This window comes from Drosophila mojavensis, unplaced genomic scaffold (genome assembly GCF_018153725.1).
Source record: "Drosophila mojavensis isolate 15081-1352.22 unplaced genomic scaffold, ASM1815372v1 contig_16, whole genome shotgun sequence".
Taxonomy (NCBI): Eukaryota; Metazoa; Arthropoda; class Insecta; order Diptera; family Drosophilidae; genus Drosophila; species Drosophila mojavensis.
The window spans coordinates 8,840,512-8,866,952 of NW_025318693.1; the positions used below are offsets into that span (position 1 = coordinate 8,840,512).

The following is a 26,441-nucleotide window of genomic DNA, read 5'->3' on the forward strand; positions in this document are numbered from 1 at the left end:
TGCTTTAGGCAGATTTGGATTGTGATGGAATCGTGAAAGATAAGCATGCAGGCATTAGGCCCGCAAATAGCTGAATGAGCTCAGACATCATCACACTCAAGGCCTTCTCGGTATGTTCCTTACTTAGAATCTATCCAATATACCCTTGCATTTTAAGCATGCGATTTTAAGCCAACTTAAAATACTTATAAAGCTATTCAACTGTGTTAAAATCTATAAGACTTCTTTTAAAACTAACATGAAATCTATAAGTGCCTCAAAAGTGCCCTGAATGGGCTCACATTGCAATGCATTGCAATGAGAAAAGCATCTATAAAATAAACTGTTGCATATACTTGTGCGCATCCCGTATAAGACTCGGCGCTGAGTGTATAAATCAAAATGACAAACAAGTAAACAGAGACCATTAAAACTGCCAAAATAAAGTACACAGAAATCGCTTAAGGGTAACACAAAATATATATATATATGTATATATATATATGTATGTATATATGTAACGCAGCCGGCTGCAATGATAAATTGGTCGCAATTCAAAGGCATTTTGCGCTGAGCGATGGTTGAGCAAAATGAAAGGGAAACCTTTTAGGAGCGAGGAAGTCAAAGCGAAGGAGTGAAAAATATCGATAAATGTATTTATTTCTTGACTGAGCACTTTGCCAACGAGAAACTGTAAAGTCAAAAAGGTTGAAAGCATACCAGGAAGGATTTTCGCCAAACCAAAGTGAAATGTTGCTAAGAAAAATACAGAATAAAATGAATTTATATAATAAACAAGCAAACAGTTTTAGGCAGAGTGAAGAGAAAAAAAAGCTAAAACAAAAGGCAAAAGACCCTAAGACTTCCTTCCGTTCAGCTGCGATTGAAAAACGGTGCCATATTCTGGCTTTAATGAGCCGCGGGCGGGATGGAAAATCTGTCAATTGAAATGCATGGCCATAAGGCAGACATAGCCATATATGTATATATAGATATATACCCTATATATGTATATGGTGCTTTTCTATTTGTGGCCTGGCATTAGGCAAATGAAAATGATAAGCAGAATGTGCGTACGCGCACAATTAAAGCCTGGCAACAAAGGACTATTGTTAAAGATAATCTGAAAGCTGAAATTTGATTGCTAAGAGCGTGCGTGCGTGTATGGGTGTGTCTGGGCATATCTGAGCATGTGAGTGTGTAAAAGGAAGTCATTCCAACTTTTACTGGAGCGCCGGTTTAATGTGCCGCTAAATAAACTCCGACACCGACTAGCTGACAGTGGCTGCTAAGCAGACTCGTATGTGTCTGTGAACGCTTGCTGTAAAAGCCGGATAAGGATATCTATCAAGCAAGTAAATTGCTTATCTCAGCGCAATAATGAGGTACTTGGAGAGCTTTGGACCGTATGTTCAGTGGGGGTAAGCGATATGGGTGTGGGTCTGTGGGCGTGGGCCTGTCTCAGTGTGTGCGTGACTTGAGTTCTGTGCGACAGTCGAACGTCTACTCCGTCTGCCATACTTTATCAATTATCTACACAAATTCCAAAATCCCTGCCGAGCTTCATCAAATTTCAACAGACGATTGCGTGCCCAAGGATTTGTTATTGGAATTTTCTTCAGGCATCCGGCAAAAATAAAGTAAATCATTTGATGTTTTCTTCCTTTCCTCGTTCTTTCTTCAATATATGCATAAAAAGGTTTTTAATTTAAAATCTATTAATTTTTAAATTAAAATGCAACCTCGGCGAAAACAAGATCGAGCTTTGCATGACAAAAAAAGTGCGATTTAAAATTATATGAGATGTGCCAGATTTCAATTGCAGGCAGCATGTACTTTGAATTGCTTCTCGTAATGAAAAAGAAAATCACGTTTCAATCACATTTCATTCACAAGAAGGTTCTACCACTCCACCCATATTGAAAGCGTTAAGCAGGACAGTGCCGAGGTTATTAATGAGAAGTCATCAATATTGCATTAGGGGCTCAGCAGATTCGAGTATGTGCGCGGCATGCCGAAGCCAATAATTAACAGGGACTGGCTCAATCTCCATATGGGTCTAGTGCCTTAAATTCGCTTGAGTGGAAATACAAGTCTTTTAAAATAAAAGTATGAGCGAAAATACATGACCCAAGTAAAGTAGGAAAATGGCCAAAAAATCACGTACCAAAATGTAATCATAGCACGTGATTCGGCTGAAGGCTTCACTGAGCATTGCGAGAGGGCAAAAAAGAATGTAATAAAATACGGTAGCCCTTGGCAAATAATCTATATATATATATTTACATAGAGCATACGTCGAGGCTTTCTACGGAAATGAAAAAGGGCCACAAATCAGATTTGATCGGCTTAGTTGCTTGTAAATTCATTTAGCGCCTTTTTAGGCTGCAGCGCGTATTGACGGCAGTCGCGAGATTCGTCCCACGAAATTCAGGTGATGCGCGGATAAATTCAATTTGCTGTGCTAAAAATATGACTAAAGCTGCAGAAGCGAAAATAAAAAAGAAAAACAGATTGAAGCTCACTGCTAAATCTTCAAAGTGAGCCATAGCTCATATTTCCATTTGCGTTCATTGCGTTTCGGGGCTTACGCCGTGAGATTAACATTCGCTTTATGTCCAGCTATGTTCCGAGTAAAACGCCCGCTAACGTTGCCCAAAAAGCAAAAGCGCAGGCTAAAGCAAACAATGCCAGCATACAATGCACCCGACTCAAACAGATTGAAGCCCAGACGAATTGTTAAGACTGCACAGAATTGGCATTTACTTTGGCAAGCGGAAAAGAAACAGCAAATTAAAAGTTCCAGCTCAGAGGAGCTCGAAGCAAATATTTCGACTACCACTGTTTGCCTTTAATAAAAGGCCAGAGTGATGTGCGTTTGCTCAAGGTAATTCAAGATTTTTGTTGAGCTATGTATGTATGTGTGTGCATGCATGTATGTATATAAGTGTTATGTTGTGCTCGTGTCAATTTGGTACTAATTAATATTTAATATTTTTATAACTGCGCGCAGCTTCTGTTCTGCTCTGCTCAACTCGTTCCTTCTCAGCTATACGTGGGACTACGGTCTCTCTTTCTCTCTTTCTCTCTCTCTCTTGAAAAAAAAGGATATCAGCAAGCAATGAGTGCGCTAATGGAACGCAAACTCGCTCGAATAATATTTTAACAGCAACTCTTAAATTCTAGCTCTCAACCTCACACTAATACTAATGCAACAGTAGCAGGAAATCATGACAAAGCTGAACAGTATTGTATGAATATTGATAGGCAGATATTATATACATGCATAGATAGGAAAATAATATATACATATAAATACTTATATACATACACACATGCATATGTGCATATTCTCTGTTCTTGCCTTAATTAGTCATTCTATACATCTGTCTCTGTAATAGGCAAGAATACCTAGAAATCGTTTTGGCGCATTTAATTCTGACTAAATTTCAATTATACGGATTATTATGTTTCTGACCAGCATATTCATGTTCATATTCAGGCATAAAAGCTTTACCTATATATTAGATAACATTTTCCACATTATTCAGATTCTTGTTAAATTTCGACTAATTGGCTTATTATGGACTTTTGATGCTATTATGCGAATTATGGATAAATTGAGATTGTTCAAGCTCTTTACAAACACTAATATTAATGTATTATATTTACAGAAAACTCTAACATTTCTGTGTAAGCTCTGTTTAAGAATTGAACTAAGCATCGTCGAGCTTTACATGCACTTTCTTACCATAGACCATGAGCATATAACACATAACACATAACATTTAAGCTGCCTCTATTTCTGCAATTACTGTTCAGCTTCTATTTGATGTATTACCACAACTCAGCTGCTATCGTTTTCTGCTGTTTTTACTGCTCTCAAGTGGATGTGTCAAGAGTTCAACTAATTCAGGCCTCGGCAAACAGATATATGCCCATCTCTAGACGCTGTCTCTTCTTCAGAGTATATAAAATACTTCCTGTAGCTAACCACAATGTCGTTGTCGCTGTCGTTGTCGCTGTTGTTGTCGTTGTTGTTGTTGCTGTTGTTGTTTTTCCATTAACATTACCCACAACCGAGTGGAGTCATTCGTTGGGTGCTTTTTCCGAGTGCTTGTAATTATAATTAATGAGCTATGTCAAGCGCACTTGACAGCGCCAGAGTCGAGTCAAAGGGCAAAGGACAAAAAACCAAAAAGGTAAGGTAGTAGGCCTGGGCGTGGTCTTGGTCGTGGTCGTGTTCGTAGTCGTGGGCGTGAAACATATTTGTGATAGTTTTTCCCCTTCGACTGCCATTTAAATGGGCACCCAGCCACTCAGCAGACAGTCAATGTTTTTATGGGATAATTAGCCAAGCCAACTGCTTATATTTGCGTCTTACTTAGCCTGGTTAATGCTTTATTTATTTCTTATTAAGCTTGTCAAGTATATGTTCAGTCTGCATAGAGGAAATTTCGTTTGAGTGCTCTTTTGTATGTAGCCGCAATTTGTGTTTTGCCAAGGCTTAAAAATAAACCTAAAATTGAATTTTTTGGCGAGCAAAAACATCAAAAAACACAAAAAGGAAACGTCCCAGCTTTGCGCTTTGTGAGCTCTTAAACAGAGTTTTCTGCGAAATTTAGGTTTAAGCCCTTTGCTGACCCTTTGACTGATGTTTGATACCCATATCAAATTTTATGCTGACTGCATGCGCATCTTTCTGTTGAGCACATTAATTCATTAGGTCCATTTCGAGTGTGAGCGTGAGTCCATATATGTAAATAGCCATCCCACCTTGCTGGCCGATTAATTCGGTAAAACACTTGCTGTCACTCCCCCTCCCCAGTCATGCTCCTGCTCCTTTTGAAATGTGACACTTTCGAAAATGCGATTAATTTGAATTTCATTGAATTCTGTGGCACAGCACCCATCCCGAACTCCTCCTACAAACACCTTTTTCACGACTCCCTCTATAACATATTTAACATAATTAAACGAATAGGCCTGCGGACATCAAGGACTTCACAGCTCATATTTTAATTGAGTTATATATATATGTATATATGGTTTGTATTTTTTTCCCCTGAATGCCGTCGAACAATTGGTGCGAATTGAAGCGAAATGTGTTAATTAAATGCACCGAGCATATTTAATTAGCGGCTGCCACTCAACGGCAGCTGCCACTTGCTGCTGTTGCAAATTTCATACTGCATTTTCCATGGCACTGAAATGTTTCATTTAACTACATAGTTTGCCTTGCGTTTGACAAGCTTTCAGTGATGCTCAATCAGCTCTAAGGAAACCTTAGACTTTAGCTGCACTCATGTTGTTTCAGAGCTTATGTGTTTTCTATTACCAAATACCATAGCCATAGTGAACAATTGTGCATTTGTCTATATATATGTATATTCTTAGTGTCGAAATAAATTCGTTTAAAATAAAAAATCAATGCATTAAAAACGAAAATGTATTAAATTCATGAAGAAGGAATATAGTTTATGTATAAAATTTTATTTGAAAGAAAAAGAGAATTTTATTAAATACAATTTTATAATATATCCTTATTATAATCTATATGTCTTAATTTGAGACATTTAAAGAGAAGAAATTAATTACATTATGAGCTCTTTGTATGCAAAATTTTTAAAAATTTATTGTTGCATTTCCAAGTTCTTTTGTGATTTTTGATTACCTAATCTAAAATTTTGTATTTTTTTCGACATTTTCATAGTTTTAGTTTAATTTTAAAATCAAATTTTAGTTTAAATTTGTTCCTTAAATCTTGTTAAATAATTTGTAATTAAATTCGCATTTTTACTCACTTTTCAAGGTGACCATACATATTCTTTGGTGCCGCCTCGAAGCATGCAACAAGTCAGGTGTATTTTATTCATCCATCGCATTTCGGCTATTATTATTGCAAGTCATTTAATTCATCTACTCAGCCAATTAGCACGAACAGGATAATCAGCCATGGAAAACTCATTAGCAATAATACGAGTACAAGTCAGAGAGGTAAACACGAAAAGTGAGCAGTGAAGAAGGGGCAGCGGGTGACGGGGGCGGAAGTGTCTAACCAAATTGAGTCACAGTTAATAGGCTTTAGTTGGGTCAACCGTCCATTGCTTACATTACTCATTCACACACAGCAAACAAAATTTAAATTTTGCTTCTAGCCACAGACATAACTTGTTCTACTGAACTGCAACTGAAGCGATTAATTTAAGTATATTGAAAGGCAAGGCAGAGAATTCAAGGTGATTTCGGTCCGACAGAGCATATACTCAGAGTCTCGACAGCAAAAGCACTGCAATGCCATTTTCTTGGACTTCGAACCGAACTTCGGTAGAGTGTGGTAATAAGACTGCGGTGGAAAATCAAAGAACAGCTGCCCTTTAACTACTTCGCTCTGATACGATCCTTCTTGTAGGGCCATTTATACAAAGTAAAAGAAGTATGGGTTGCCACAAAGTCAAAGCACTGCAGAGCAAGGCTATGCGCCGTAATTCATGCTAGCATCAGGATCTAAACATGGACCAAATTCCTTTGCACTCAAGTCTAAAACTAGCGATAAAATATAGAAGCAAGGTTGCTGAACAAGCATACCGTGCTTCCTACTAACATTTTCATATATAAAAAGTTAACATAGGGCTATATCCACTATTCAAGAACACTTAGAGGCCTCCGCCCTGGAGAGGGCTACTTACAGCAGATTAACAATAGTGCGAACAAGTGTAATCGACCTAGATAGGGTTGAGGCACGGCCCAGACCTCTAATACTATTTCCACTGATAAGGTAGAGCTCTCGTGCCTTATATGGTGCTTGCGTCAATTCCAAAATGTTTGTTATTCACGCTGCCAAAGATTAAATAATCACAACTAAGGCACACTTAAGTATGTGCAGTTTGCATATATTCTAATCACGCTGAAGTACTTGAGAAGGCTTATTTTCGGCTCCCAGTGTACCCCAGCAGAGCTAGGTTGAATTATTGTCCGGCATGAAATGTCAATTAAAAGATCAATTAAAGACTTTAAGCATTTTGGACAATGCTTATCAGATGATAATTTTTTTGACTGAAGTCTGATTATACCGCTGTCCAAGCGATAAGTTCTTCGGTATGGCCTATAAAAGACCATAGCTGGCCGAAACTCCTTATCAGTCGAAAGACCTCACAAACAATATGAAGACTATTTGGCTCTTGACTTTCTGTGCACTTGCTGGTAATTTTCATTAATACATGGGGTTCGCTCAGCTCGTTAACATATTCCTACAATTCCCATACAGCTTCGGTCTGCGCTATTCCTGAGTCCGAGCGCGAGAATGGAGAGAATGGCTGGTATATACCCAGGCCAGATGGCAGCTTCTTTTGGATGGACAAGGATGACGCAGAGCTTCGGCTTCAACAACTAGAGATGCAAGAGACGCGCGCACTGACCACAACTCCCGTCAAATTCTACCTATTCACCAAGTCGAACCCCACCAAGGGAACCAAGATCACAGCCACTAGCAAGTCCATTACAAAATCCAACTTCAATGCCAATAACCCCACCAGGTTAATATTATCTAAAAAGCCTGGAGCCGTCTGATAGAAATAGTTAATCAAGTGATCTCTTGTCCATTAACTATTTCCAGAGTTATCATCCACGGCTGGACCCAAAGCAGCTCATCGGGCATGAACAAGAACATTCGTGACGCCTGGCTGAGCAATGGTGACTACAACGTCATCGTCGTAGACTGGGCTCGTGCACGTTCCATCGAGTACGCTTCCTCCGTTGTGGCTGTACCCACCGTGGGCACGAAGGTCGCCAACATGATCAACTACCTTGTCTCCGACCATGGATTGAGACTCGACACTCTGTACGTCATCGGACACAGCCTGGGCGCCCATGTGGCTGGCTATACGGGCAAGAACACCAACGGACAGGTGCACACCATCATCGGTCTAGACCCCGCTCTGCCCCTGTTCAGTTACAACAAGCCCAACAAACGTCTCAACTCTGAAGATGCCTTCTACGTAGAGTCCATTCAGACCAACGGCGGCATGCTGGGCTTCCTCAAGCCCATTGGCAAGGGCGCCTTCTATCCCAATGGTGGCAAAACGCAGCCGGGTTGCGTTATGGATGTGACTGGTGCCTGCTCCCACGGACGTTCTGTGACCTACTATGCTGAGGCTGTCTCTCAGAACAACTTTGGCACCATGAAGTGCGGTGACTACGAGGCAGCCGTTAACAAGGAGTGCGGCAGTACCTACAGCAGCGTTCGCATGGGTGCTGATAGCAATGCCTACATGGTATCAGGTGACTTCTATGTTCCCGTGAACAGCAAGGCTCCCTATGGCAATATCAACTAAAATTGTGACGCAATTAAAGAATATTTCCGAAAATAATCAAATTTCGTTTTGGTTAAAACAGTATTTTCTGACTAACTAGCATCCATAGTAATCTTTAGTATATAAATACATACATACGGCTATGTACATAGTAATAGCTTAGAATTCAAATTAGCGGCAGAAAATATATGTACTTTTTTTCGTAATATTATTAGATGCTATGTAATTTCCACGTCTAGTCTAATTATCACGGGTGTGAAAAACTGTTTATATAAATAATGTTGGTCTTAATTCCTTACAAGTCGTGTACTACTATCCCAATGAGATGAAGTTTATTTGGCTCTTAGCTTTGTGTGCTGCAATAGGAAAATGTGAGTAATACAAATGAGAAAATCCATAAGATTTACTTTAAGCAGTCATCAGCTAGTACATACGCGGAGGTTTTATTCGAGAATGTAAATGTGGAGAATGGCTGGTATAAGCTCCTTACGGAAAAGAAAAACCTAGCGGACACTGCTAAACTCGTGAAATACTATTTATTATCCAAGGTGAAAGTACCAAAAAACCCGAAGAAGCTCAGTCCATAGAACCTATTGAAAGCTGCACATCGGCAATCAGCTGAAAAATATATACGCTTATATTTCATTAAGTTAGTTCTCGACCATAGTGAGGCACGGGCCCAGACTTGAAATACCAGTTACATTAATAAGGAAGAGATCTCGATCCCGATAGATCTTTATTCATAGCTGAGGCACACTTCAGTATGAACAGATTTCATACAATTATGCATATCATCTAATAGTAATGAGTGTGCTCACTCTAGGCTCCCAGTGTATCCCAACAGAAGCAGATTACCGCTATTACTCGAAAAAGATCTGTAGACTTTCGTATAATTTTAAATATTACATGTGATTTCTTCAGCTCCTTAACGACCAAATTTAATTCCCATACAGCTGCGGTCTGCCAAATTCCTGTCTCTGAACGTGTGAATGGAGTGAATGGCTGGTATATACCCAGAATAGATGGTACCTTCTATTGGATGGATATGGATGACGCAGAATTGTTGCTTAAAGAGATAGGAGAGTCATTGGAGAACGATGAAAGCTATGCCGACAAGGTCTAGGGTGAACAGAAAATCCTCACGGCCATATAAACTAAAACTGTGACGCAATTAAAGAATATAATAAAAACAAGTAAGAAGGCTCCAGTCGAAACTGTTCGACTAGCAGATACCCTAATTCTACTCTACCCTGATATTCTAATCATTTTGCACTTCCTTTATGCACACATACATACACATGCATCCACACGCACGCATAAGCCTGCGCTCTGCTGACTGCGCAGCTAGCAGCGACTGTGCTTGGGCTGCGCTGCACTATGGGCAAAATTTGGAAAGTTTATTTGTTGAATAATTTCTCTTGTAGATAGACTATATTTATGAAACTTTCAGAGGGTCATGTGGAATGTGTGTACATTCCAAAGCACAAGTCTCTATTACTGGAAGTAAGTTTTTTACATATTGTTGGTGAAGGGGGCGTGGTATGAAAAATCTTTGTATCAAAAACTGTTCAAATTAGGCTGAAAAAACAAAGTCGATTTTTCGATTATCCTTGATAAAAAAGTTATCAGATGAATTATCGAAAAAAAAAAGATGAACTTGTATGCCTATGCTTATGGTATACTCGAGTATGAATTCCAAATTTCAGCTCCCTTCCTCTTATATCTTCTGACATCGGCTTGCTCATACGGATGGACGGGCGGAAATGGCTATATCGACTCAGCTCATCGCCCTGATCAAGAATATATACACTATATGGGGTCTGCAATGCCTCCTTTTACATACATGTTACATACTTTTCCCAATACCATTATACCCTGATACATCTATTGATACGGCTATCAAACAATAAATATATGGACGTTTCGTCGTATTATTATTAGATGCCATATAATTTCCATGTCTAATCTAATTATCACGGGTGTGAAAAACTGTTTATATAAATAATGTTGGTCTTAATTCCTTACAAGTCTTGTGCTACTATCCCAATAGATGAAGTTTATTTGGCTCTTAGCTTTGTGTGCTGCAATAGGCAAATGTAAGTAATACAAATGAGAAAATCCATAAGATGTACTTTAAGCAGTCATCAGCTATTACATACGCGGAGGATTTGTCCGAGAATGTGAATGTGAAGAGCAGCTGTATAGCAGCAGTATATGCTCCATACGGAAAAGAAAACCCTAGCGGACTTTGCTAAGCTCGTGATATGCTATCTATTATCCAAGGTGCAAGTACCAAAAAACCCGAAGAAACTCAGTCCATAGAACCTATTGAAAGCTTCACGTCAGCAATCAGCTGAATAATGAATTAGTTCTCGATGATAACATTTAAGGACGTTGTCAGCAGTCGAGGAGGTTACTTACAGCAGATTAACAGTAGTGTTACTGAGGCACGACCACAGACTGCAAATACCACTTACACTGAAAAGGAAAGCTCGCGAGCCCAATAGATCTTTATTCATAGCTGAGGCACACTTATATATGATCAGATTTCATAAGCTTATGCTTATCATCTAAAAGTATTGAGTGTGCTTACATTAGGTTCCTATTGTATCCCAGCAGAGACAAGTTCAATTATTTTCCGGTATTAAATGTCAATTAAAAGATCATAGATTATAAGCCTTTGGATCAATGCCTATCAGATGATCTTTTTTGTTGCGATATCTTCTTCGGTCTGCCCTATTGCTTGCCAAAACTCCTCATCACTCGAAAAAGATGTGTGGACTTTCGTATAACTTTAAGTATTACGTGTGATTTCCTCAGCTGCTTAGCGACTAATTCCCACACAGCTGCTGTCTGCTTTATTCCTGAGTCTGAACATATCAATGGAGAGAATGGCTGGTACGTACCTAGATCCGATGGTAGCTTTTATTGGATAGATAAGGCTGAAGCAGAAATGGTGCTCAAAGCGGTAAGAAGCTTATTGAATGATGAAATACAAAATGCTCCGGTCGACTTCTACCTGTTCACCAAGTCGAATCCCACCGAAGGAACCAATATCACAGCGACTAACAATTCCATTAAAGAATCCAATTTCAATGCCAATAACCCAACAAGGTCAATACAACATGAACAAATTCAGAGCTTCGTTTGCGATAATTGTTTAACCAAGTGATTCCTCATCCATTAACTACAGATTTATTATCCACGGCTGGCGCCAGGACAGATTATCGGATATGAACAACAAGATTCGTGACGCCTGGCTGAGCAATGGCGAATACAACGTGATCGTCGTAGAATGGGCTAGTGCACAAACATTCTATTATCCTAAGCCCGTTGAGGCTGTATCCACCGTGGGGAAGAAGGTCGCCAACATGATCAATTATCTTGCGTCCGACCATGGATTGAAATTCGACACTCTGCACGTCATCGGACATAGCCTGGGCGCCCATGTCGCTGGCTATACTGGCAAGAACACCAACGGCCAGGTGCACACCATCATCGGTCTGGACACCGCTCTACCCCTGTTCAGCTACGACAAGTCCGAAGAGCGTCTCTCCTCCAAAGATGCCTACTACGTAGAGTCCATTCACACCAGCGGTGGCACGCTGGGCTTCCTCAAGCCCATTGGTAAGACCGCCTTCTATCCCAATGGTGGCAAAGCCCAGCCGGGTTGCGGTATTGATTGGATCAGTATCTGCGCTCACAGACGTTCTGTGATCTACTATGCTGAAGCTGTCTCCCACAAAAACTTTGGCACCATTAAGTGCGCTGACTATGAGGCAGCCGTTAATAAGGAGTGCGGCAGTACCTACAGCACCGTTCGCATGAGCGCTGATGGCAATGCCGACGAGGTCGAGGGTGTCTTCTATGTGCCGGTGAACAGCGAATCTCCCCATGGCAATGCCAACTAAATAGTAGAGTGACGCAATAAAAGAATATTTTCGAAAATAATCAAATTTCGTTTTGGTTAAGAAAGTATTTTCTGACTAACTAGCATCCATAGTAATCTTTAGTATATAAATACATACTGTGGGAACCAGCGCCAAGATGCTAAGCAGCAATCGACGCCTACAAAGCAGAGCCCGTTAACTCTCTCTCTCTTTATAATTTCTTATTACCTCTCTCTCTCTATTCAAATTTAGTTAGTAGTACTTTTGTGACATATATATGATATATATATTATTATTTTGGAAATCAAGTGTTTCATTGAAAGTACCGGGTTATTACACATACATACGGCTATCAACATAGTAATAGCTTAGAATTCAAATTAGAGGCATAAAATATATGGACGTTTCGTTGTATTATTATTAGATGCCATGTACTTTCCATGTCTAATCTAATTATCCCGGGTGTGACAAACTGTTTATATAAATATAACTGTTGGCCATAATTCCTTAAAAGTCGTCTACTACTATCCCAATAAGATGAAGTTTATTTGGCTCTTAGCATTATGTGCTGCAATAGGCAAATGTGAGTAATACAAATCATAAAACTCATAAGACCTATTTAAAGCAGTCCTCAGCTAGTACAAACGCGGAGAATTTGTCCGAGAATGTCAATGGGGAGAACGGCTGGTATATGCCTAACGAAGATGGCACCCTTCAGTGGATAGACGAGAAAAAAGCGGAGGCAATGCTTCAACCCCTTACGGAACAGAAAAACCTAGCGGCAATTGCAAAGCTCGTGAAATACTATTTATTATCCAAGTACCAAAAAACCCGAAGAAACTCAGTCCATAGAACCTATTGAAAACTCCACGTGGGCAATCAGCTGACAAATATATACGCTTATATTTCAAGTTAGTTCTGGATGATAACATTTAAGGGCGGTGTCAGCACTTGAGGAGGGTACTTACTGCAGGTTAACAGTAACGCCCAGACTGCAAATACCAGACTGCAAGAAAGAGCTCCCGAGCCTAATAGATCTGTATTCATAGCTGAGACACACTTAAATATGAACAGATTTCATACATTTATGCTAATCATCATATAGTATTGAGTGTGTTTACTTTAGGATCCCAGTGTATCCCAGCAGAGGCAGGTGGAATTATTTTCCGGTAGAAAAGTCAATCGAAAGGTTGAAGACATTAAGCATTTTGGACAATGCCTATCAGGTCACCCTTTGTATTGTGATAACGTCTTCGGTTTGTACTATAACAGACCATTGCTTGCCGAAACTCCTTATCAGTCGAAAAAGTGGATTTTCGGATAACTTTGAATTTTACATGTAATTTCTTAATCTTCTTCACAACTAATTTTGATTTCCACACAGCTGCGGTCTGCTTTGACTCTGAACGTAAGAATGGATAGAATGGCTGGTACATACCTAGACCCGATGACAGCTTTTTTTAGTTGGATAGAATTATTACAGAGCATTTGCTTGAAAATTTAGAAAAGTTAAAGAGCCTTACACTGCAAAAAGCTCCGGTCGACTTCTACCTGTTCACAAAGTTAAACCCCACCAAGGGCACCAAGATCACAGCCACCAGCAAGTCTATTAAAAAATCCAATTTCGATACCTAAAACCCTACAAGGTCAATACAACATGAACAAATTGAGAGCTTCGTTTGGCTAATCAAGTGATTTCTCATCCATTAACTACTACAGATTTATTATCCACTGCTGGCTCCAGAGCAGATCATCGGACATGAACAAAAACATTCGTGATGCCTGGCTGAGCAATTGTGACTACAACGTCATCGTCGTAGACTGGGCTAGTGCACGATCCCCGGTTATGCTACCCCTGTTGTGGCTGTACATATCGTAGGCAAGAAGGCCAACATGATCAACTACAGCACCGTTCGCATGAGCGCTGATAGCAATGCCGACAAGGTCGAGGGTGTCTTCTATGTGCCGGTGAACAGCGAATCTCCCCACGGCAATGCCAACTATGTAGTAATGTGACGCAATCAATCAAATAATTAGACTAGGTAATCTAGTTGGGTTTACGACGCTAATCATATAACTGAACGATACACCTTGAGGCTATAATCCATACTATAGTGTGGTATATACATACATATATACTTATACGGTAACCGGTACTGCTATCAACATAGTAATTCAAGCAATTCCATTAGAAGCAAACAATATATGGACTTGTCGTTTCCCACGCAGTGCATAAATCATACGACATTGATGTAGGCCTCCACCGATAAAGATTTATGATCAGTGATAATTATTAATTATACTTGTGGTTCACTAAATGACTTCTAATTGTATGCCCATTGCTCCTCATTTTTCGAGGTGACCATATGTGCCTCCTAAAAGTATGCAACATGTGTGTGTATGTTATTCTAATATTGGATTTTGTGTACTATTTTTGCATGTCATTTAATTCATCTACTCTGCCAATTAGCACGAACAGGATAATCAGCCATGGAAAAATCATTAGCAATAATACGAGTACAACTCAGAGAGGTAAACACAAAAAGTGAGCAGTAAAGAAGGGGGCAGTGGGTGGCTGGGGCGGAAGTCTCTAAACAAATTGAGTCACAGTTAATAGGCTTTTGTTGGGTCAACCGTTCATTGTTTACATTACTCGTTTACACTCAGCAAATTTGCTTCAAGCCACAGACATAGACCATAGCTGGCCGAAACTTCTTATCAGTCGAAATACCTCACAATATAAAACCCTTTTAGCTCTTAGCTTTCTGTTCCACGTACATGGAATTCCGCCAACTCTTTAACAAATGCTATTAATTCATACACAGCTTCGGCTGGCAGCTTATGTTGGATAGATAAACATGCGGCAGAACGTTGGCTTCGACGAATTGAAAACGTACTGTTCAATGACCAAAGTTCCTATCGAATTCTACCTGTTCACCAAGTCCAACCCCACCAAGGGTACCAAGATCACAGCTACGAGCAATTCAATCGCCTCATCCAACTTCAGTGCCTATGATCCAACGAGGGTAATCCTACCTGAAACGACTGGACCGGTCTTATAGAAAAAAACTATTCAACTGATTCCTTATCCATTTACAGATTTATTATTCACGGCTAGACCCAGAGTAGCTCATCGGACTTGCAGAAGAACGATCGGGACGCCTGGCTGAGCAATGGTGACTACAACGGCATCGTTGTGGACTGGGCTAATGCATGTTCCATGGACTATATTTCCTCCGTTGTGGCTATACCCGGCGTAAGCCAGAAGGTCGCCAACATGGTCAACTACCTTGACTTCCATCATGACTTGAGTCTCGACTACCCCAAGAAAAACTTTGGAACCATGAAGTGCGATAGCTATATGGCAGCCGTCAATAAGAAGTGTGGCAACACCTACAGCACTATTCGAATGGGTGATGAAGGCAATGCCGACAGGGTCAAGGGTGCCTTTTATGTGCCGGTGAACAGCAATGCTCCCCACGGCAATATCAACTAAATAAGAATAATAATGTGACGCAATCAAAAAAGTTACCGAAAACAATCGAATTCCGCTTTGCTTAAGGAAGCATTTTTTGTGTAAGTAACTAATCTTTGGGTTCACGACGCTAATCATATAACTCGAAAATACACATTGAGTTTCTAATCCATACTAAGCCGTACACTATATGGCAAGCGATACGTCTATCAATTTAGTAATTGCTCATGGATCTAGCACTTCCCTTGCAAATTTAATCGAGTTTCAAGTGCTTTTAAGCCAATATAGAAGGATGGTGTAGTATGTTGCATATCAAATAAACATATGTCCATCGTATTGTAGTGTATACAATATCTGATGTTGTCTTAAGTCCAACTTAAGTAATTTGTCATACTCATAACATAGCAGCACTTTGTTGCATTGTTTACACAATAACAGCTATACATAAGTGCCGTAATATGATCGGTTCATTATGTATGGACTAGCCTGCAGCGTGGGATCTGCAACGTAAGAATTGTTACTTTCTCGTCCACGCTATAGCTTAAGCACTTAAATGTATATGCCTCATGCATGTACATACAAAAATATATATATATAGATTCATACGGCATGCTATGTACTCCCGTTCTGCAGCTGCTTTTAGCGCCAGAACTCTTTATATAAACTTTATGTATTTAGGCTGACTTTGAATAAATAAAATGAATAAATAAAATAAAATTCTCGCCAAAAAACTCCAAGTGAACGGGTTGATTTTTCTAATCATTATCATGTTAAAACAAGTAAGAACGTTGCAGTCGGGCGTTACCGTCTGTAGAATACTCATTCACCTCCCATCAGCAATTTAGAAGTTTTGTATTCATTATATGTATATACACAGTAAAACTCAAGGTCTAAAAGTGTTTAAATTGGGCTGAAAAAATAAAATAAATTTTTCGATTATTCTCGATAAAAAAGTTATGGCATGAGTTATTGAAAAAATATGATGAACTTGTACTGCGTAAAGCTCTCTAGCTCTTATAACTTTTGAGATCGACGCACTTATACGGACGGACGGACGAACGGACAGACGGACAGGGCTATGTCGACTCAGCCCGTTACATACTTTTCACAAAACCTGATTTCCCATTGAAAATGGGTTCGGGGTATAATAAAAAAGACCATCTTGGAATTACGAATTGCTCCCAAGGGAAAACATGTGTCTAAAAAAGTTAACTGTTAACTGTGAGCTACTCAACAACAACAACAAGCCTATTTTCATGCCTGCACCGGCCACGCCAAGCGCATCAAGTAAAAGAAGCCTGTGCGGAGACCTGCACCGGTCACGCCCAGCGCAACAAGCTGATCTCAATGAGTGAAAGAAGCCTGTGCAGAGAAGCTGGACCAATGACAGAAAGATGAGAACCGACAGCGTTACCTAGAGCGCCCGAAATATAATAAGAAAGAATATATTTATATAAAGTTTGTATATTAAGAAATATTATAAATTGTAATAATTTTTGCAGATGATACTGCAATTCTGTCGTCTGGAAATCTTGCTGAAAAATTCTAGTAAATGCAGATAAAACACAGGAAATCTTCTTTACAAGGAAGAGAAAAATATTTATATTCCAACCAATAGCATTAGCCTCAAACAATCAAACGTAAATTGGGATAACAATGTAAAATACCTAGGCATAATTTTAGATACAAAATTAAACTTTGCTGACCACGTCCAACATGTCATTAAGAAATCGTATACACTAATCCGTACCATATATCCATTTATAAATAGAAATTCTCGCCTAAGCTTAGAAAATAAAATGTAGCTTTTCAAGTCAATATTTCAGTCCACAATTGTTTATGGGGCTCCGGTATGGGCTGATATTGCAAATGTACATATAAATAAAATTCAAATTTTACAAAATAAAATACTAGCAAGTAAGAAAGCTCTAGTCGAGACTGTGCGACTACGAGATCCCCTGAACGCTTGGAGCAATAGCTATTTCAATAATTTTTCGCGTCTTTCAGCTTACACAAGAAACACGCACACACACACAAGCATAAACACGCATGGGCTGCAGTGTGCGCTTACTATGAGAACTTAATTGTTTAATAATTTTTTTTTGTGGACATACGATCTTCATGAAACTTTTATATTATGATTATAATATAGATATGCATGTATTTGCCAAAGCACAAGTGTCCAGTGTTAAACACAACACTTTTGTATGCAGTAAATTGATTAAAAATACTGTGTCCCATATAATTTAAAAAAAAAAAAAAAAAAAAAAATATACATATACATATACATATACATATACATATACAGAATAAATAAAGTGTAAAAACAATGAAACAATTAAATATTAACATTCCATTCAAAAAAATAAAAATAGAACCACTTTGTAAACTTAATAGGTTTACCAGACGATACTACATAAAAAAAAAAAAGAAAAAGAACAAACAATAATTTTCGTGATAATAATTTATATGATAAAATAAAATAGAAAAAGGGGACGCGAAACCTCCAAAGGCTGCAGATAATACAGCAAATGTAGTTAATGTCGTAGAAGTCGTGGATACAACGCCACGTTTAGAAACCCAGACAGTGCCAATGTCCATACTAGTGGCATCAACGGCCTTAAATTTGTTTTTAAAGGTATATTTGTTATATAAACGTACATTAAAGAACGTTATCTAAGTCGTGCAAACGATTTAGACAAAATTTTAATTAAATAAATCTTCTGACAATATGAATATTCAGGCAAAGATAGATCAACCAATTTGACTATAAATAAGCAGGAACTGCCTATGACATATTATTCATACTTCTGATTCCAAGATGAAAGCAGCTTGTATAATTGGACTAGTAGCTCTCCTATCCACAGGTTGATTAATTTATTATATCTGTAGGTATTTACAGTTTCTGATTAGCTCTTTTCGGTTGCAGTGAGTGCTGTGCCCGTCGACGCTCGCGTTAACGGCAAAAACGGCTGGTACGTACCCCAGGAGGATGGCTCCTTTCAATGGATTGACCTGGACGATGCTGAAGATCTGTTGGCAAAGGGCGAGGCGATGGAGGGTCGCTTCCTCAATCCTGTCTCCTTCTATCTGTACACCCATTCGAATCCAACCAATGGTGAAGAAATAACGACCAAGAGCTCATCCATTGCCAGCTCACATTTTAACAAGGATCATCCCACACGCATTGTCATTCACGGCTGGACCCAGAGCTACGAAGCCTCCATGAACAAAGAAATCACCAAGGCGTGGCTGTCCCGCGGTGACTACAATGTCATCATTGTCGACTGGTCCCGTGCTCGGTTCAACGGCTACTTATCCTCCACGCTCGCTGTTCCCGGTGCTGGAGCCAAGGTTGGAAACATGATCAAGTTTTTGAATCAAAGCCATGGTTTGGCCTTGGACAGCCTTTACGTGATTGGTCACAGCCTGGGTGCCCACATTGCTGGATATGCCGGCAAGACCGTTGGCAAGGGTCGCATTCGCACCATTATTGGCCTAGACCCTGCTCTGCCCTTCTTTGGCCAAAAAAAGCCCAGCAAGCGTCTTTCCTCCGACGATGCCTACTACGTGGAATCCATTCATACCAACGGCGGCAAGCTGGGCTTCCTCGAACCCATTGGCAAGGGCGCCTTCTACCCCAATGGTGGCTTAAGTCAGCCGGGTTGCGGCTTGAATATTGCGGGTATCTGCTCCCACAGCCGCTCCGTGACTTACTATGCTGAGGCTGTCACCATGAACAACTTTGGAACCATGAAGTGCGATAGCTATGTGGCAGCCATCAATAAGATGTGTGGCAACACCTACAGCACTATTCGAATGGGGGATGAAAGTAATGCCGACAGGGTCGAGGGTGTCTTTTATGTGCCGGTGAACAGCAATGCTCCCCACGGCAATATCAACTAAATAAGAATAATAATGTGACACAATCAAAAAAGTTACCGAAAACAATCGAATTCCGTTTTGCTTAAGGAAGTATTTTTTTGTGTAACTCGAAAATACACATTGAGTTTCTAATCCATACCAAGCCGTACACTATATGGCAAGCGATACGTCTATCAATTTAGTAATTGCTCATGGATCTGGCGCTTCCCACGCAATATATAAATCATCCGACATCGCTGTATGCCTCAATTATTATCAGTTAGAGAGTCTCTTGCAGAGTGTGTTATTTAATCAACGTACTTAACTTTATCTAGCCTATTTTAATCAAGTTTCAAGTGCTTTTAAATCAACTTAGAAGGATGGATCGCTCTACCAATTTGACTATAAATAAGCAGGAACTGCCTATGACATATTATTCATACTTCTGATTCCAAGATGAAAGCAGCTTGTATAATTGGACTAGTAGCTCTCCTATCCACAGGTTGTTTAATTTATTATATCTGTAGGTATTTACAGTTTCTTATTAGCTCTTTTCGCTTGCAGTGAGTGCTGTGCCCGTCGACGATCGCGTTAACGGCGAAAACGGCTGGTACGTACCCCAGTTGGATGGCTCCTTTGAGTGGATTGACTTGGAGGATGCTGAAGATCTATTGGCAAAGGGCGAGGCGATGGAGGGTCGCATCAGCACCAATGCTGTCTCCTTCTATCTATACACCCATTCGAATCCAACCAATGGTGAAGAAATAACGACCAAGAGCTCATCCATTGCCAGCTCACATTTTAACAAGGATCATCCCACACGCATTGTCATACACGGCTGGACCCAGAGCTACAAGGACTCCATGAACACAGAAATCACCAAGGCGTGGCTGTCCCGCGGTGACTACAATGTCATCATTGTCGACTGGTCCCGTGCTCGCTCCGTGGACTACGCCTCCTCCGTGGTGGCGGTTCCCGGTGCTGGTACCAAGGTTGGAAACCTGATCAAGTTTTTGAATGAAAACCACGATCTGTCCCTAGACAGCCTTTACGTGATTGGTCACAGCCTGGGTGCCCATGTTGCTGGATATGCCGGCAAGACCGTTGGCGAGGGTCGCATTCATACCATTATTGGCCTAGACCCTGCTCTGCCCTTGTTCAGTTACAACAAGCCCAACAAGCGTCTCTCCTCCGACGATGCCTACTACGTCGAGTCCATTCAGACCAACGGCGGCAAGTTGGGCTTCCTCAAGCCCATTGGCAAGGGCGCCTTCTATCCAAACGGTGGCAAGAAGCAACCCGGTTGCGGTGTAGACGTCACCGGCTCCTGCTCCCACGGCCGCTCCGTGACCTACTATGCTGAGGCCGTCACTCAGGATAACTTTGGCTCCATCAAGTGTGGTGACTACGAGGCAGCCGTCGATAAGAAGTGCGGCAGTACCTACAGCAGCGTTCGCATGGGTGCTGATAGCAATGCCTACATGGTATCGGGTGACTTCTATGTTCCCGTCAACAGCAATGCTCCCTTCGGCAACGTCCATTAAGTGACTAATTATAATACGCACAATAAACGTGCTGCCCTCACAAGCAAATCATATTTGATGTCTTTGAACTGGCAATTGTATCATGGTTTGGTTATTGCTTTTATATAGGTTAAGCTTTTTATAGATTTCGAAAGCAATACATTTCTACAAACAATCTAGGTTTTATCGATGGAGCACGCTATATATTGACTAAAATTGCTATTCTATCAAATAATAGCTAAAGCTATCGCTTCATAAAATAGAATACAACCAAATATCAAGTTATCATCGATAAATGACTATATCGTCAGAGTTATTAAAAGGGAAATGGCAAATTGGATTCCTCATCAAAAACATACGAGTTTAGTGATTAAATATAGGCAGGTGCTTAACAGCTTATCGCAAGTTGAAAATTATTCGCGTTATAGACTATAAAAGACAAAGAAATTCTAAAGATATGGCAAATCTACTTGAGTTACCGGAATGAAAGTATTTCTCGTACTAGCAGCACTCCTTGCAACAGGTCAGAAACAATTTTTTTCCCGTTAGATGAAATTTTGTAGGTCCCTAACACTCTTTTTCAGTCAGCGCCCTGCCCATTCAGGAGCGTATTCATGGCGAGAATGGTTGGTATGTACCACAAATCGATGGTACCTTCGAGTGGATGGATCTGGACGAGGCCGAGCACCTGTTGGCTGACGCAGAGCAGATGGAGGAGCGTGTAAACACAAATGCTGTGTCCTTCTACCTTTACACCAGATCGAACCCCCACGAGGGCCAACACATTACCGACAAGGAAGCATCCATTCGCGACTCGCATTTTAACAAGGATCATGCCACACGCTTTGTTATCCACGGCTGGACTGGTCGTCAATCGGACCACATGAACAAAGAAATTACCAAGGCCTGGCTATCCCGAGGTGATTACAACATTATTATTGTTGACTGGGCCCGTGCTCGCTCCGTTGACTACGCCTCCTCGGTCGTTGCTGTACCCGGCGCCGGCACCAAAGTGGGTCAAATGATCAACTACCTGCACGAGCACCATGGCATGTCTCTGGAGCGCCTGATGGTAATTGGCCACAGCTTGGGTGCCCATGTTTCTGGATATGCCGGCAAGACCGTTGGCGAGGGTCGCATTCACACTATTATTGGCCTAGACCCTGCTCTGCCGCTGTTTAGCTACAACAAGCCCAACAAACGCCTCAACTCAGAGGATGCCTTCTACGTCGAGTCCATTCAGACCAACGGCGGCAAGTTGGGCTTCCTCAAGCCCATTGGCAAGGGCGCCTTCTACCCCAACGGTGGCAAGAAGCAACCCGGTTGTGGTGTAGACGCCACTGGATCCTGCTCCCACGGCCGCTCCGTGACCTACTATGCTGAGGCCGTCACTCAGGATAACTTTGGCTCCATCAAGTGCGGTGACTACGAGGCAGCGGTCAGAAAGGAGTGCGCCAGCACCTACAGTAGCATTCGCATGGGCGCCGATTACAATGCCTACATGTCGGGCGGTAACTTCTATGTGCCTGTTAACAGCAAAGAGCCTTTTGGCAAAATTGAATAAGTTCCGCTATCTGTCGATCTGAATAAAGTCTAACAACAAACAATTGCCTTGCGATAGTGTAGGTACTCCTTGCCCTATCTCCATCAAGATTGTATCTCTGCTCTAAGCGAACACTTGGGGTCCGTACGGTACGAATCGAGTGGACGAGCACACGTCAGAGATTAGTGGGAGCGTCACGAAGGGGGAGGGCGAAAATGGAGATTGCTTTGTTTTTCTGTTTGCTAGTTCTATAAATACAATGGAAGACAAGTTGTTTACGGTGCTCGAGCTGGCAGGTGAATGAATTGATTCGAAATTCATCATGATGACATTTTTGATTGCAAATCTGTGATAAAAGCAACCTGTTTCTCGTTGGGACTAATGCGAAATGAAACATTACCCGACATGCACAGCAAACCGATAAATCCGAGATGTCCAGCATGGAGCGACTATTAGCCGCTCGCATGGTCCTCTGCACGATTGACGATTAGCCAATGGGCAAGTGGCCACACAGAGCTCCAGTAGGAGGAGGACAAGTGTAGGAGCGTAGGCGTAGACATGTTCTGTGCTCGACGAGATGCAGCTCGGTAATCAGAATGAGCACATTTCGCAAAACATTTGCCGTAAGCGGCACACAAACGCACATAATTGTGGGCTTAAGTCCTCAGCACTGCTGCGAGCTTCCACACTGAGGTAGCTGCAGTGGAGAGAGCTTAGTTTGCCATTGCAAGAGCACCGCTACTAATGCCCATAAGGTTAAGGTCTCAGGCACATGGCCCCCTGTAGCACAATAGTTGAGCTAGCCAAATAAATCAATCTTAACAATATGCAGCTATCTATAAAATATTTTCGCTACCTATCAGTGCACATGGGCGTAGTTGGTAAGTAGAGTTTTTTATTTACACCTTACATGTGTCAGCATAAAGATCACGCTAAAAATATGATATTCTGAGTGAGAGACTAGGATATACCCTGTAATTAGCTTTAAATAGCCTAAAGATAAAAATATATTTACTTGTAATAATATTGAAAAATAAATTACTATACTTTTAATATCGAAAAGTTCTTTCAATATAAAATTTAAGATCAACATTTATCGACTTTCATTCTCTACGTGATTTATTTAAATTTAAGCATTCAATTTCTGAAAACCACGGTCATAGATTCATTACTCGATACTTATCACTTATTGAACTTCCATATTTATCGATAAGCGTTAACATTATTTTTAATTTATAAATTCGAGCTTCAAGTGAACATTCTTCAAGAAGATGGTATCATTTCTCGGCTCACATTAAAAGGGTTTTTTATTTGATTTAGACCTAGATATCGATAGTTATCGATTCACATGAAATATGTGAATTTATTCAGTACCGCTTCTGATACCTTCCATTCTGAGACTAAATTTTCTTTGACAAATGCACTCCCCTTTCCAAATGCTCAAGGGTATAAACATTGATAACAGCAAAATTCACTGATCAGTCGACGTTAAAGTTTTTAGATATTTAATATTAAATATAATTAATAATAAGAGCCGCGCAAGCTCTGGCGTGATTGCCTATCAATTGGCCAAATCTCAAGTGGGTCTGCAGAGCATACGCGTGATTTGATAAGATGCGTCTATATAAAGCTACAGCCTGGGGCAGGTCCGAGCATCAGTTGAAATTGTCTTCTGCGTAGCATGATGAAACTGCTTTTGGCTCTCGCATTCTGCGTTGTTGCGGGTAAGACTCTGAAGCTCTGTTCTGATCTGTTCTATTTTAATTACCAAGTTCGAGACGAATTCTTTCTATTCGACAGCCAGCGCCGTTGAGCACAAGATTAATGGTGAGAACGGCTGGTATGTGCCCCAAGCCGATGGCACCTTCGAGTGGGTGGACAAGGATAAGGCCGAAGCCTATCTGGAAGCCCATGCTGAGCGTGAGCGCTCCTTGCTGAACCCCGTCACCTTCTACCTGTACACCAAGTCCAACCAGAACTCGGGCCAGGAAATCAAGGCCAACAAGGCAAGCATCTCCGCCTCGAACTTCAATCCCAACAACCCTACCCGTTTCACCATCCACGGTTGGTCCTCCAGCGCCGATGAATATATCAACTACGGTGTGCGCAACGCCTGGTTCACCCACGGCGACATGAACATGATTACCGTTGACTGGGGCCGTGCCCGTTCCGTTGACTACGCCTCCTCCGTCTTGGCTGTGCCCGGTGTCGGTGAGCAGGTTGCCGACCTGATCAACTTCTTGCGCACCAACTTCGGTCTGTCCCTGGACAACACCATGATCATTGGCCACAGCCTGGGCGCTCATGTGTCCGGATTCGCTGGCAAGAACGTCAAGAACGGTCAGGTGCACACCATCATTGGTCTGGACCCTGCCTTGCCCCTGTACAGTTACGACTCGCCCAACAATCGCCTCAACTCCAACGATGCTTACTATGTGGAGTCCATTCAGACCAACGGCGGCATGCTCGGCTTTCTCAAGCCCATTGGCAAGGGCGCTTTCTACCCCAACGGTGGCAAGTCCCAGCCTGGATGCGGTGTCGATTTGACCGGTTCCTGCTCCCACAGCCGCTCCGTAATCTACTACGCAGAGTCCGTCACCCAGGACAACTTCCCCACAATGAAGTGCGGTGACTACCAGGAGGCCGTCTCCAAGAGCTGCGGCAGCACCTACAGCACCGTCAAAATGGGAGCCGTCACTAATGCCTACATGGTTGCCGGCGACTACTACGTGCCCGTCCGCAGCGAGTATCCTTATGGATATGGCAACTAGACTAGCTTATGTTTCTTTGACAATAAAACTGTATAGCGAAAACTCGAGCTTTAATTGTTTTTTAAGGCTGTTATTCCATGGGCCAAATGAAAACAAGTATGAGCTAAAAGCAAGCAAGAAAGGTACAGTCGAGCGCTACCGACTACGGAGTGCTCCCGATAACAGAATACTCATTCACAGGCAAAACGCTTCCAGACCCATTTTTCGGTGTGCCAGGTCTTAATGTTCATATATTCCGAATTGTACTTCTTTATGATTTATGGAGATAAAAATATGTATTACAGAATAAGTGAATATAGTCGGATCCTCATGAGCAAAAACTATAGAACATAATAACCACAAAGCATAAATATAGGAAAACCCGATTCACCATCGAAAAACTTTATCAGAAAATTTTCCGTCCCTAGCTGCCTATAGCGCTCATAATCATAATGGATGGATGGACTGACGGACAGAATGAATGAATGCAGAAATCCAATATACTTATTTCATTTGGGGAATGAGCACAAAAGTGTGGATGCTATTAATGCCAAACCAAAGATTGGATCAGTTTGTCTTTAACCATAATACTTCTTCACATATAGGGTATTCTCTAGTTGCTACTATTATAAATAACGTAGTCATTATCAAAGCTTTCACTCAACTCAAGCATTCAACTCAACTAAAAGCTTTGAGTTGAGTGAGTTAACTCTTACGCTTCAAAGTGAATTGTACTCAAAGATATGCGTCTGCACAGTAAGGAATTGCTTTTTATACCCTGAACCCATTTTCAATGGGAAATCAGGGTATAATGGTTTTGTTGAAATGTATGTAACAGGCAGAAGGAGGCGTGGCAGACCCCACAAAGTATATATATTCTTGATCAGGGCGACGAGCTGAGTTGATTTGGCCCTATCCTTCTGTCTGTCCGTCTGTCCGTCCGTCCGTCTGTCCGTCTGTCCGTCTGTCCGTATGTATGAACGCGTCGATTTCAGAAGATATAAGAGCTAGAGACTTCAAATTTTTTTTAAAATGTCCGTAATTACAGCGCGCATATCAAGTTTATCATTAAAAATCGATAACTCATCCCGATCTTTTTTTATCG

The 26,441-nt window shown here is 41.1% G+C and overlaps 6 protein-coding genes across 11 annotated transcripts in view; 5 read left to right on the forward strand and 1 right to left on the reverse strand.

The window, feature by feature from the left end:
* Positions 1 to 26,441, reverse strand: part of LOC6572951 (RYamide receptor) — an 86,810-nt gene that overhangs the window by 46,669 nt on the left and 13,700 nt on the right. The window lies entirely within an intron of this gene.
* On the forward strand, positions 7,103 to 9,529 carry LOC6572950 (phospholipase A1). Its single transcript, XM_001999017.4, has 4 exons — positions 7,103 to 7,182; positions 7,247 to 7,514; positions 7,595 to 8,662; positions 9,245 to 9,529. Exons 1-3 carry the CDS (start codon positions 7,143 to 7,145, stop codon positions 8,310 to 8,312), a joined length of 1,026 nt encoding a protein of 341 aa, XP_001999053.1. The 5' UTR covers positions 7,103 to 7,142; the 3' UTR covers positions 8,313 to 8,662; positions 9,245 to 9,529.
* LOC6572948 (phospholipase A1) lies at positions 10,281 to 14,514 on the forward strand. 4 transcript variants are annotated; one of them, XM_044007186.1, is made up of 4 exons: positions 10,281 to 10,387; positions 11,112 to 11,405; positions 11,485 to 12,142; positions 14,126 to 14,514. In XM_044007186.1, the coding sequence occupies exons 1-4, from the start codon at positions 10,296 to 10,298 to the stop codon at positions 14,195 to 14,197; spliced, it is 1,116 nt and encodes a 371-aa protein (XP_043863121.1). In that variant the 5' UTR covers positions 10,281 to 10,295; the 3' UTR covers positions 14,198 to 14,514. The 4 variants fall into 4 exon arrangements, with proteins under 4 accessions (XP_043863121.1, XP_043863124.1, XP_043863123.1 ...); XM_001999015.4 differs by having other exon boundaries at positions 10,316 to 10,387; positions 11,138 to 11,405; XM_044007189.1 differs by lacking the exon at positions 11,112 to 11,405.
* On the forward strand, positions 18,434 to 19,607 carry LOC6587008 (phospholipase A1 VesT1.02). Its single transcript, XM_002012566.4, has 2 exons — positions 18,434 to 18,523; positions 18,586 to 19,607. Exons 1-2 carry the CDS (start codon positions 18,478 to 18,480, stop codon positions 19,560 to 19,562), a joined length of 1,023 nt encoding a protein of 340 aa, XP_002012602.1. The 5' UTR covers positions 18,434 to 18,477; the 3' UTR covers positions 19,563 to 19,607.
* Positions 19,933 to 25,404, forward strand: LOC6572946. The gene is made up of 5 exons (XM_032729429.2): positions 19,933 to 20,022; positions 20,085 to 21,059; positions 21,628 to 22,554; positions 24,251 to 24,310; positions 24,387 to 25,404. The coding sequence occupies exons 1-5, from the start codon at positions 19,977 to 19,979 to the stop codon at positions 25,355 to 25,357; spliced, it is 2,979 nt and encodes a 992-aa protein (XP_032585320.2). The 5' UTR covers positions 19,933 to 19,976; the 3' UTR covers positions 25,358 to 25,404.
* On the forward strand, positions 21,476 to 22,650 carry LOC6572945 (phospholipase A1). The gene is made up of 2 exons (XM_001999012.3): positions 21,476 to 21,566; positions 21,628 to 22,650. The coding sequence occupies exons 1-2, from the start codon at positions 21,527 to 21,529 to the stop codon at positions 22,605 to 22,607; spliced, it is 1,020 nt and encodes a 339-aa protein (XP_001999048.1). The 5' UTR covers positions 21,476 to 21,526; the 3' UTR covers positions 22,608 to 22,650.